At 51.9% G+C, this 12838-nt stretch overlaps 1 protein-coding gene across 1 annotated transcript; it reads left to right on the forward strand.

Moving 5' to 3' along the window:
* Positions 1 to 867: 867 nt before the first annotated feature.
* On the forward strand, positions 868 to 11797 carry CAPZB (capping actin protein of muscle Z-line subunit beta; the record flags this gene model as incomplete). The annotated part of the gene is given in 4 exon segments (XM_077456208.1): positions 868 to 978; positions 1183 to 1230; positions 1232 to 1273; positions 11676 to 11797. Coding segments are annotated over 4 exon segments (323 nt in total), but the record flags the coding sequence as incomplete, so codon positions are not given.
* Between the last annotated feature and the right edge of the window lie 1041 nt (positions 11798 to 12838).

Below are 12838 nucleotides of genomic sequence, written 5' to 3' on the forward strand. Positions count from 1 at the left end.
ATAAAGTGAGGATAGGCTTCACAAAGAGTCGATCCAAAGGCCTTGAACCACATGCCCCACTTAGATGTAACAGTTTATTAAACCCAAAGGTTCAAACCCTTAATGCATTAGAGTAAATAAGGATAAAGCAAGTATCGGCTTGAAAGAGTCAGTCCAAAGGCCCTGAAGCGCATAGCCCCACTCAAATTGCCCCCCCCCCCCCCGTCTAAGTGTAGATGTTCATTAAACAAAATGGTTCAAAACCGTAATGCACTCACTTGGATAAAGTATAAAGCAAGGATAGGCTTGAGAAAGAGTCAGTCCAAAAGCCCTGAAATGCATATTCCCACTTAGGTGTCCCCCCCCCCACAATCTAAGTGGGACTATGTGTTTTCAGGGCCTTTGGACTGACACTTTCTCAAGCCTATCCTTGTTTTATGCTTATTTACCCAAATCAGTGACATGCCATTTAACCATTGGGTTTAATAAACATCTACACTTGGATGGACACACACACTCTAAGTGTAGATGTTTGTTTAAACCCAATGATTAAATGGTATGGTATGTCACTGACTTGGGTAAATAAGGATAAAACAAGGATAGGTTTGAGAAAGAGTCAGTGCAAACTCACATCCACACCCTTACAATTGATGTAATTCTGGTGGTTAAAAAAAAGGATAAAGCCAATCAAAGTCCAGCGAGCATCTGCAGGATTTGTCAGGAAAGCTGCTGGATTGTACATAAGAAAGGCCTGGAAGATGTAATGTAGCTTTGCAGCAGGAATGCGTTCCAGGCAATGCAAAGTTGTATGCAGGAAGCTGCTAGATGCAGGGATGGTGGCGACACTAGGATGGAACGCACTGCTGGGCTAAAGCCCAAAGTTGGGCAATGCCAGACGCCTGGGCGTGGAATGACATCAATCATAAGGGCGTGGCTACGTGTTTCAGGGCCTTTGAACCAACTCTTTCTCAAGCCTATCCTTTATCGTTATTTACACAAGTGAGTTTATGGTGGTGTCAGTTGTTCCCCCAGCCATTCTTTTTATTATTTTACGGTCTAGTAATGTTATAGACACAGTATTGCTGCTTTCAATGCAATATAACCGTATACCTCGTAATAAGTCAGACCTACAATATGCCCGCTGATTTGCTGTGACCTCTCTTACGTTGAGATATGTGACGATTTTGGATTTTTGTCTTGCAGAGTGACCAGCAGCTGGACTGTGCCTTGGATTTGATGAGGCGACTTCCTCCCCCAACAGATCGAGAAGAACCTCAGCGACCTCATTGATCTGGTAAGAGACGTCATCACGTGCCTTGTATACAATCCACTCCTTACTGCCTGCCCACCAATGGGAATACGGAATGAGGATAGTCCTGATAGGACCTATTTTACCTGTAGGTTTATCAAACACCTTTTCCAATCTCTTTATTGCTAAAAGTGGTGGCATCTCCTGCCCAATTTACATTCCAAAGCCTGTGCTAGAATCCTCAGCTAGACACCGCCATTCATCCAGCCCCCGGGGTCAGCTTCCGTTGACGCACACAGGTGTTTTTGTGTCCGGTTCCTCTGAATAGGAGACGAGGAATCACGAGTGATTGTCCCAGCCTGCGTATCCTCATTAACAGAACCTCCTGATCCCCAGCTGCTGTCTTGTTCTCAGCACCATTCATTAGATCACATTAGGGGCCCTGCCAGTCACATGTCTCGTGATCCACACAGGAACTTGCCCTGCACACAGGCGGGGCGGGGAAAACGAGGACATTCGTTCTACATATTTAAAGGCAAACCTGTCATAAAGTTCAGGCTGGCATGCCGGTGCCAATGATGGTCTCCTAGCCTGCCAGGAACCCCAATACCTGAGTGTCTTATATGGATGACTGTCCCTCCCCCTCTAGAACTTTCTTGAAGAGGGAGGCTGAAATGGGGAGAGCCGGACTATACTAGATGAAGTTGGTGTTGCATACTAGAGCTCTTTGGGATTTATGACTTTGTTGCCTACCTTTTGTGTGTCTTTGCCTCTATAGCTCTGCTGCCCAACCTGTGGCCCTTTGGTATATGATGTGTGGCCCTCAGACCTCCGCAGTCTGTAGTGGGAACATTGATTAGGGGAATAGCATTGATCTCTACCAGCCTCAGGTTATAACTTCCCAGTTTCGTATTGTCTTCTGCAGCATCTCCCCCGCCAACAATGTATTTTGTCCACAACCATCCCCTCCATACCATCCCCCCCCGGTCCATGTCCTCACTCTCTGACCCTCATTTTCTCTATTCTGCAGATCTGCAGTCTGACACTCCTCTGCTGCATTACATATACATTACATATAGCCTATGCCTGGCTCTCTAGGAGCCTGTCTGCCCGCCCTATGCCTGGCTCTTAGGAGCCTGTCTGCCCGCCCTATGCCTGGCTCTCTAGGAGCCTGTCTGCCCGCCCTATGCCTGGCTCTCTAGGAGCCTGTCTGCCCGCCCTATGCCTTGGCTCTCTAGGAGCCTGTCTGCCCGCCCTATGCCTGGCTCTCTAGGAGCCTGTCTGCCCGCCCTATGCCTTGGCTCTCTAGGAGCCTGTCTGCCCGCCCTATGCCTTGGCTCTCTAGGAGCCTGTCTGCCCGCCCTATGCCTTGGCTCTCTAGGAGCCTGTCTGCCCGCCCTATGCCTTGGCTCTCTAGGAGCCTGTCTGCCCGCCCTATGCCTGGCTCTCTAGGAGCCTGTCTGCCCGCCCTATGCCTGGCTCTCTAGGAGCTGTCTGCCCCGCCTATGCCTTGGCTCTCTAGGAGCCTGTCTGCCCGCCCTATGCCTTGGCTCTCTAGGAGCCTGTCTGCCCGCCCTATGCCTTGGCTCTCTAGGAGCCTGTCTGCCCGCCCTATGCCTTGGCTCTCTAGGAGCCTGTCTGGCCCGCCCTATGCCTTGGCTCTCTAGGAGCCTGTCTGCCCGCCCTATGCCTTGGCTCTCTAGGAGCCTGTCTGCCCGCCCTATGCCTTGGCTCTCTAGGAGCCTGTCTTGCCCGCCCTATGCCTTGGCTCTCTAGGAGCCTGTCTGCCCGCCCTATGCCTTGGCTCTCTAGGAGCCTGTCTGCCCGCCCTATGCCTTGGCTCTCTAGGAGCCTGTCTGCCCGCCCTATGCCTTGGCTCTCTAGGAGCCTGTCTGCCCGCCCTATGCCTTGGCTCTCTAGGAGCCTGTCTGCCCGCCCCTATGCCTTGCTCTCTAGGAGCCTGTCTGCCCGCCCTATGCCTTGGCTCTCTAGGAGCCTGTCTGCCCGCCCTATGCCTTGGCTCTCTAGGAGCCTGTCTGCCCGCCCTATGCCTTGGCTCTCTAGGAGCCTGTCTGCCCGCCCTATGCCTTGGCTCTCTAGGAGCCTGTCTGCCCGCCCTATGCCTTGGCTCTCTAGGAGCCTGTCTGCCCGCCCTATGCCTTGGCTCTCTAGGAGCCTGTCTGCCCGCCCTATGCCTTGGCTCTCTAGGAGCCTGTCTGCCCGCCCTATGCCTTGGCTCTCTAGGAGCCTGTCTGCCCGCCCTATGCCTTGGCTCTCTAGGAGCCTGTCTGCCCGCCCCCTGCCTTGGCTCTCTAGGAGCCTGTCTGCCCGCCCCCTGCCTTGGCTCTCTAGGAGCCTGTCTGCCCGCCCCCTGCCTTGGCTCTCTAGGAGCCTGTCTGCCCGCCCCCTGCCTTGGCTCTCTAGGAGCCTGTCTGCCCGCCCCCTGCCTTGGCTCTCTAGGAGCCTGTCTGCCCGCCCCCTGCCTTGGCTCTCTAGGAGCCTGTCTGCCCGCCCCCTGCCTTGGCTCTCTAGGAGCCTGTCTGCCCGCCCCCCTGCCTTGGCTCTCTAGGAGCCTGTCTGCCCGCCCCCTGCCTTGGCTCTCTAGGAGCCTGTCTGCCCGCCCCCTGCCTTGGCTCTCTAGGAGCCTGTCTGCCCGCCCCCTGCCTTGGCTCTCTAGGAGCCTGTCTGCCGCCCCCCCCCCGCCCGGCTCTCTAGGACCCTGCCTGCCCCCCCCCCCCCCCCCCCCCCCGCCCGGCTCTCTAGGACCCTGCCTGCCCGGCTCTCTAGGACCCTGTCTGCCCCCCCATACTCCATTTTTCATGCAGCAAACAAACCGCCCCCTCCCCCCCCCGCTGTTTGTGCCATTTTGGAGTCCTCAAATCATTCCATCGTACTCGAGCCCTGAAGAGGGGGGGGGAGATCTTTGAGCCCCCAAAATGCCGTGGATGTTGTGTAGTCTTTGTGAACAGATATGAGCATTGAAAGCCTTTTGGACTCTTTGACCTTTTCGTTTGGCTCTCTGCTCAGACTTTTTGTGCTCATGAATTCAATGATAAAAATTATAGACCCTTCATTTCTCTGTAAGTGGGCAAACTTACACAATCTGCAGAGGAGCAAATCCGTATTTTCTCCACTGTTATTGCCCACCCCCACTGTATCTGCAGTCTTTTCACCTACCTGCTTAGGCTCTGCATTCCACTTACATCAGTTAATACGCAGGTGGCCCATAGAGGCGTCCATTCTCTGACCACGCTCTGTCACATAAACGTGAGCCCCGGGCCAAATCTACCCTTGGGACCTCAACCTTATCCACCTACAGATCTGCATTTTTTTTTTTTTTTTTTTCCACAGTCATGTTGACCCACCTGAACCAACATGGAAGATGGCCGATCCCTTCACACAATGGCCTCCGGTGTTCTCTTACTGCTGTGACTGCTCTTAAGCACGGTAGGAGGGGAGCGATAGAGAGGAATCACAGGGCCCGACGCTGAAAAGTGATACACAGAGCCATGTTTTATCCTCCTCCTCCTCCACTTCCCACCTGTCAGCCTGTGACGGGCCGCCGCTTTCATTCCCCCTCTTGGTCCGCAGCCCAGGCGGCCATCTATGGAAGGTATCCGGTTTCTGCTCGGACAAAGGCTTCAGTCTTGTGGGGCCCGGCGTACAAGTGGTTAACTTTAATTAAGTCGGTTCAGATAGGAGGGCAGGAGAGGGGGGGGGGGGGCGGCAGGTCCAGGTACGACAAGAGGAACCTTGTTCAGCCGACAAGCATCAGAATCTCATTAACTTCTTTCAATTTGTCTTCTCTTTTGTGTGCGACCCGCTTGAATGTCCCCCGAAGACTTTACTTATGTTTCATTGTTCCTGTGTCTCTCTTCCAATTCGCATCCACGTCCTGCTCCGTTCTTACTTCCCCATCCTGACGGCGCTGATAGGCGATCTGTCTACACGTAAATGTCTGTTCCCTACATATTATTATTCTGCAGCCCACCCAGGAGCTCTCCGATCTATATCCACAAATCTACAGATGTGAGGGAACGCCGTGTCCTTCACTACACACCTGTGCAAGATGGCCGCCTCCATTGTCTGACCCCGGTCTATCAAGGAGATTATCGGAATAGCTTCAAGAAGGACATGGTAGAGCATTAAACGGTTCAGAGAGCTATTTTCAAGATCTAAAAATTAGTACCAAGGGTTGCGCTCAAGAAAAAAAAAAAAAAAAAAAAAAAAGGTCCCAAAATTGAAAAGAAGGTTCTAGAATGGCATCAGCACCATCCGCTGCCTGCATCTTTAAGATGCTGAGATAATCCCCTTCACCATAGGCAAAAATGGTCGCTTACCAAACTCTTATATACTCTCCTTGTTGTAAGTGAAACTTTATATATATATATATATATATATATATATATATATATATATATATATATATATATATATATATATATATATATATATATATATATATATATATATATATATATATATATATATATATATATATATATATATATAATAAATTTATTTATTAATAAATATAAATAAATATATATATATATATATATATATATATATATATATATATATATATATATATATATATATATATATTTATTAAAGTTTTAAGGATTTTTTTTTTTTTTTTTTTTACACAATAGTCTTTGATGTTTTGGTGACCGTCTGTGATATCGTTACCTGGAAACTTCATGTTCTAAGAGACTCCTTGGACATTTAAAAGGCCCTGGCTGGGTTTAGAGCCACAGGAGTCACTGTGTGTCTCTCGTGCACCCCCTAATTTAAATATGACCCACCCCTTCCTGTTTAAGACCCGCCCTGACATTTTTGAGTGGGCACACTAGTTCTGAGGAGCGGGGGGGCAGGCAATGAATTCCCTTTATTTTGCATAATTTCCCCTCGCTTCCTGTTTGGCTATGGGACAGGAAGTGAAGGCAAATCTCTGCAAAGGGACAGGGATGTGAAGGCAAATCTCTGCAAAGGGACAGGGATGTGAAGGCAAATCTCTGCAAAGGGACAGGGATGTGAAGGCAAATCTCTGCAAAGGGACAGGGATGTGAAGGCAAATCTCTGCAAAGGGACAGGGATGTGAAGGCAAATCTCTGCAAAGGGACAGGAATGTGAAGGCAAATCTCCGCAAAGGGACAGGGATGGTAAAAAATAGAACAGCGCGGGCCGGCGAGGACATTTTCTGTGCTGCCCCCCCCCCCCAAAGTGCTGCCCTTGTCGGCCTGGGCCAGTATACAGTGTTGCCCGAGCCCCAGCTCTATGCAGTGTTGTCCGCGAGTGCCTCGGCTGTCCGGGGTTCTACCTCCTGATAGGCTGAGACACAGCGCCATTGACTTTCACCGCTGTCAAAGTCAGCCAATCAGGCGAAAGGGTGGGGGCCGAACTGGGACTCCGTGTCTGAATGGATACACAGAGCTGCAGCTCGGGTGCCCCCATAGGAAGCTGCTTGCTGTGGGGGCAATCAACAGGAGGGACTAGGAGAGCCGAAGAGGGACCTGAGAAGAGGATCTGGATTGCACAGTAGGTAAATTGTGTTTTTTTTTTTTGTTTTTTAATAAAATAAAGGCTTCACAATCACTTTTAGACCATTGGAAAGTTGTATTGCACTTGCAGTACGTTTACGTTAAAAAATATGTGCCAATAAAAAAAAAAATTAACTAGGAGCTCTGGTTTGCATTTCAAACAGAAGTGGCATTGCCTGAAGCCCCTCCCTACGCGTTTCGCCAAAGTGCTATGTCATCAGGAGCCATTGGCTTCCTCTGCTGTCTCTGAACCTATGAGGAGGGAGACAGCTGCTGCTCCTGTGCACAATGCTGGATCAAGGTCAGGTTTGGGTAAGTATTGGGGGGGGGGGGGGCTGCACTGAGAAGGTTTTTATATCTTAATGCAGAGAATGCATTAAGATTAAAAAAAAAAAAAACTTTTAGCCGATAAATCACTTTAACCCGGGACTCTGCTCTCCACACCAGGCCAGTGCTTCTGGGTATTCTTTGCTGAGTTTTCAGGACCACAGCTGCAGGTCGCACAAGTTTTTAAACAAAAGCACAATTTCATCTTTCTTTTTTTTCTTCCCTGCGGGTTGAAGGGTTAAGTGCGCCCCCCCTCCTCTTCCCCACACTGTGCTAATTAGTCCTCTGCCCCGGACCTACACAGGGAATAGGAATGTGCGCCCAGCGCTGGCTCCAGTTAAAAACTCTTTGCATTCCTCTTTTATTTGGGAGCTGGAGGAAGTCGGCAGAGGACGCCTTTGATGTCTTGTGTGTTTTTTAGCTGCACCAGACCTGCCGGCCCTCCTGCTCCTCTTCTCTGCCTTCTAACCGGCCACAAGAATAAAATTAGTTTTTTTTTTTTTTTATTCATTTTGGCAGGTTTTTGTTTAATTTGTTCCTGGTGGAGATTCACTTTTTGTTCTCGTCTTTACAGTCACGCGACACTTTTTTTTTTTTTTCTTCCTCTTCTATGTTGTCGTGGATAAACAACGGCTCGGCTACGGCATTACTGCAGATCGCCTGATGGGCGCTTCATACTGAGGCCGGTGCGGTCTAGATATTCAAAATTAAAACGTGTGTTCTGTAGTTGAAGTACTACTAAATGTACAGCAGACCTTGCAGGAGAATCCAATGACTGCTTACACCGATCAGCCATAACATTCTGATCACTGACGGGTGAGGTGATTGTCTCCTTACAATGACATCTGAACGTGGATGGGCTATATTAGGCAGCAAGTGAATATGTTGTCCCTGAAGTTGATGTGTTGAAAGCAGAAAAAAGGACAAGTGTAAGGATTTGAGGAACATTGAAAAGGACCAAATTGCAATGTCTGGATGACTGGGTCAGAGTAACTCTAAAACTTCAGCTCTTGTGGGATGTTCCGGGTCTGCAGTAGTCGGGACCGACCAAAAGTGGTCCAAGGAAGGAAAACCACCATAACGGGGTCATGGGCAGTCAGGGCTCAATGATGGAGGTGGTAGGAAGGAAGGCAGGCTCGTTGGTGGAGGGAGGAAGGCTCGTTGATGGAGGTGGGGAGGGAGGAAGGCTCGTTGATGGAGGTGGGGAGGGAGGAAGGCTCGTTGCTGGAGGTGGGGAGGGAGGAAGGCTCGTTGCTGGAGGTGGGGAGGGAGGAAGGCTCGTTGCTGGAGGTGGGGAGGGAGGAAGGCTCGTTGCTGGAGGTGGGGAGGGAGGAAGGCTCGTTGCTGGAGGTGGGGAGGGAGGAAGGCTCGTTGGTGGAGGTGGGGAGGGAGGAAGGCTCGTTGGTGGAGGTGGGGAGGGAGGAAGGCTCGTTGATGGAGGTGGGGAGGGAGGAAGGCTCGTTGATGGAGGTGGGGAGGGAGGCAGGCTCGTTGATGGAGGTGGGGAGGGAGGCAGGCTCGTTGATGGAGGTAGGGAGGCAGGCTCGTTGATGGAGGTGGGGAGGGAGGCAGGCTCGTTGATGGAGGTGGGGAGGGAGGCAGGCTCGTTGATGGAGGTGGGGAGGGAGGCAGGCTCGTTGATGGAGGTGGGGAGGGAGGCAGGCTCGTTGATGGAGGTGGGGAGGGAGGCAGGCTCGTTGATGGAGGTGGGGAGGGAGGGAGGCAGGCTCGTTGATGGAGGTGGGGAGGGAGGGAGGCAGGCTCGTTGATGGAGGTGGGGAGGGAGGGAGGCAGGCTCGTTGATGGAGGTGGGGAGGGAGGGAGGCAGGCTCGTTGATGGAGGTGGGGAGGGAGGGAGGCAGGCTCGTTGATGGAGGTGGGGAGGGAGGGAGGCAGGCTCGTTGATGGAGGTGGGGAGGGAGGGAGGCAGGCTCGTTGATGGAGGTGGGGAGGGAGGGAGGCAGGCTCGTTGATGGAGGTGGGGAGGGAGGGAGGCAGGCTCGTTGATGGAGGTGGGGAGGGAGGCAGGCTCGTTGATGGAGGTGGGGAGGGAGGCAGGCTCGTTGATGGAGGTGGGGAGGGAGGCAGGCTCGTTGATGGAGGTGGGGAGGGAGGGAGGCAGGCTCGTTGGTGGAGGTGGGGAGGGAGGGAGGCAGGCTCGTTGGTGGAGGTGGGGAGGGAGGGAGGCAGGCTCGTTGGTGGAGGTGGGGAGGGAGGCAGGCAGGCTCGTTGGTGGAGGTGGGGAGGGAGGCAGGCAGGCTCGTTGATGGAGGTGGGGAGGGAGGCAGGCAGGCTCGTTGATGGAGGTGGGGAGGTGGGGAGGGAGGCAGGCTCGTTGATGGAGGTGGGGAGGGAGGCAGGCTCGTTGATGGAGGTGGGGAGGGAGGCAGGCAGGCTCGTTGATGGAGGTGGGGAGGGAGGCAGGCAGGCTCGTTGATGGAGGTGGGGAGGGAGGCAGGCAGGCTCGTTGATGGAGGTGGGGAGGGAGGCAGGCAGGCTCGTTGATGGAGGTGGGGAGGGAGGGAGGCAGGCTCGTTGATGGAGGTGGGGAGGGAGGGAGGCAGGCTCGTTGATGGAGGTGGGGAGGGAGGGAGGCAGGCTCGTTGATGAAAAAAGGACAAGTGTAAGGATTTGAGGAACATTGAAAAGGACCAAATTGCAATGTCTGGATGACTGGGTCAGAGTAACTCTAAAACTTCAGCTCTTGTGGGATGTTCCGGGTCTGCAGTGGTCGGGACCGACCAAAAGTGGTCCAAGGAAGGAGAACCACCATAACGGGGTCATGGGCAGTCAGGGCTCAATGATGGTGGTGGTAGGAAGGAAGGCAGGCTCGTTGGTGGAGGGAGGAAGGCTTGTTGATGGAGCTGGGAAGGGCAAGGCCCACTGTTGGGGGAGGGCAAGGCTGGTGTGTCCCATCTAATAGAGCTACTGGAGCTCAAATTGGTGGAAAAGCGAATGCTGGTTGTGATAGAAATGTGTCGGCACACACAGAGCATTGTAGTTTGCTGTGTAGCTGCAGACTGGTCAGGGTGTCCATGCTGACCAATGTCCACAGCCAAAAGACCCTACAATGGACACGTAAGCATCAGAACTTTAGCACAGAGCAATGGAAGAAGCACTGGAAGGTGGCCTGGTCTGATTAATTCAATATATTAAATCAATAGTTTGAGGAACACAATGAGTTTGAGGTGTTGACATGAATATTCCAGATCTCAATCCAATCAAGCATCTGTGGGATGTGGTGGAAAAACTAAGTCCGGTCCCCTGGAGGTCCCACCTCCCAACTTACAAGGTGCCAGATACCACAGCTTACCTTCAGTGGTCTAGTGGTGTCAATGCCGCAACGGGTTATGGTGGGTGGTCATAATGTTATGGCTGATGGTGTATTAGGCAGCCCCAAACGCCTGGATTTATAAAATGTGAGCAAGAGGAAAAACAACAATTGATAAACCTCTGGGCCTTCTACCTGGTAAAATTTAGGTGCCCAAATCTCCCAAGTACAGGCAAGAAAGGTCCATGAGGGCTAAATGACCACCTTCCCTTCTCTGACCTTCTCTTTTTATTTTTTCCTGGCTTTTTTTTGGCTGCTTAGGCCTGAGCACTGAATTCTGGAAGTAAAGGGAGAAGGTCGCATGGTCCTCCTATACCAGGAAGTACTGGGTGTGTCTAAGGGATCTGACAAACGAATGGTTTATTGATGGAGCATGTCAAAGGTGGGAGAAGCTGGTCAGGAGGAGGCAGGCACATTCCCACCGCCCAAAGTCACCAGTAACGCAGGGCTGCCCTTGTGACCTCAACACCTTTTTGTGTTTGCGTTTTTCCACAGTCATGTTGAGCCACCTGCACCTCCATGGGAAGATGGTCGATCCCGTCACACAAAGGCCTCCGGTGTTCCCTTACTGCTCTTAAGCACAGTAGGAGGGGAGCGATGGAGATCAATCACAGACCATGTTTTATCCTCCTTTCCACTTCCCACCTGTCCTCCCGTGACGGGCTGCCGCTTCCATTTCCATTTTGGCCTTCAGCCCAAACGGCCATTCCTGGAGGTATCTGGTTTCTGCTCAGACAAAAAGGCTTTAGTTTTGTAGGACCGGTGTACATGTGGTAAATGTCTCAGCCCAGTGGGCTACCAAAAGAGGGCCGTCACTTTGCCCCAAACGGTTAGTCAGGGGGTTCCCTTTAAATAATAGTTTGCATGCGTGTCAAACATTTTCACTGTTCATTCATATGTAGGGTGGAGCAGGAGTTGTCACCACACCCAACGTGGCTAAATGTAAGTTTTCTGCATACAATACCCAGGATTTGTTTAGCTGAGGGGGCAATCTCTTCATTAGTTGCTGGTTTGCATCATTCTTCAGTAAACCTCTTGGATGATTTTTGAAACTTTAAAAAAAAAAAAAAATCTTAGTGACACCGGCATATAAGATAATGAGTGATGCAAGGGGTCTCTATGGTTCACCCTTCATCTCATTTACTAAAGTGGCAGGAAGAGATGTTCCTATTGGCCCAGTGCATTGTGGGAGGAAAGGGTTGCAGGAAAGGAATGTTGTGACAATGAGGTCTCCTCTCTTCTTCAGGTACCCAATCTGTGTGAAGACCTCCTGTCCTCTGTGGATCAGCCTCTAAAGATTGCTCGGGACAAGGTGGTGGGGAAGGACTATTTACTGTGCGACTACAACAGAGATGGCGATTCCTACAGGTAATATTTCTCTATTGTATGTTCAATGAACTGTTTAAGGTGGGAGCAGTCATGTCACTCCTCTATAATATATCCTATATCTTGCATGCGGTGATGTCACTGCTGTAAGATACCTGGCGTGCGATGAGGTCACCCCCGTGTAAGATATCTGGCGTGCGGTGATGTCACTGCTGTAAGATATCTGGCGTGCGGTGATGTCGCCCCTCGTGTAAGATACCTGGCGTGCGGTGATGTCGCCCCTCGTGTAAGATATCGGTGGTGCGGTGATGTCGCCCCTTGTGTAAGATATCTGGCGTGCGGTGATGTCGCCCCTCGTGTAAGAGACCTGGCGTGCGGTGATGTCGCCCCTCGTGTAAGATGTCTGGTGTGCGGTGATGTCGCCCCTCGTGTAAGATATCTGGCATGCGGTGATGTCGCCCCTCGTGTAAGATGTCTGGCGTGCGGCGATGTCGCTCCTCGTGTAAGATACCTGGCATGCGGTGATGTCGCCCCTTGTGTAAGATGTCTGGCGTGCGGCGATGTCGCTCCTCGTGTAAGATACCTGGCGTGCGGCGATGTCGCCCCTCGTGTAAGATATCTGGCGTGCGGTGATGTCACCCCTCGTGTAAGATATCTGGTGTGCGGTGATGTCGCCCCTCGTGTAAGATACCTGGCGTGCGGTGATGTCAACCTCGTGTAAGAGACCTGGCGTGCGGTGATGTCGCCCCTCGTGTAAGATATCTGGCGTGCGGTGATGTCGCTCCTCGTGTAAGATATCTGGTGTGCGGTGATGTTGCCCCTCGTGTAAGATATCTGGCGTGCGGTGATGTCACCCCTCGTGTAAGATATCTGGTGTGCGGTGATGTTGCCCCTCGTGTAAGATATCTGCCGTGCGGTGATGTCACCCCTTGTGTAAGATGTCTGGCGTGCGGCGATGTCGCTCCTCGTGTAAGATACCTGGCGTGCGGCGATGTCGCTCCTCGTGTAAGATATCTGGCGTGCGGTGATGTCGCCCCTCGTGTAAGATATCTGGCGTGCGGTGATGTCGCCCCTCGTGTAAGA

This window comes from Lithobates pipiens, unplaced genomic scaffold (genome assembly GCF_037356315.1).
Source record: "Lithobates pipiens isolate NorthernLeopardFrog02 unplaced genomic scaffold, aLitPip1_a1.2 Scaffold_27, whole genome shotgun sequence".
Classification (NCBI taxonomy): Eukaryota; Metazoa; Chordata; class Amphibia; order Anura; family Ranidae; genus Lithobates; species Lithobates pipiens.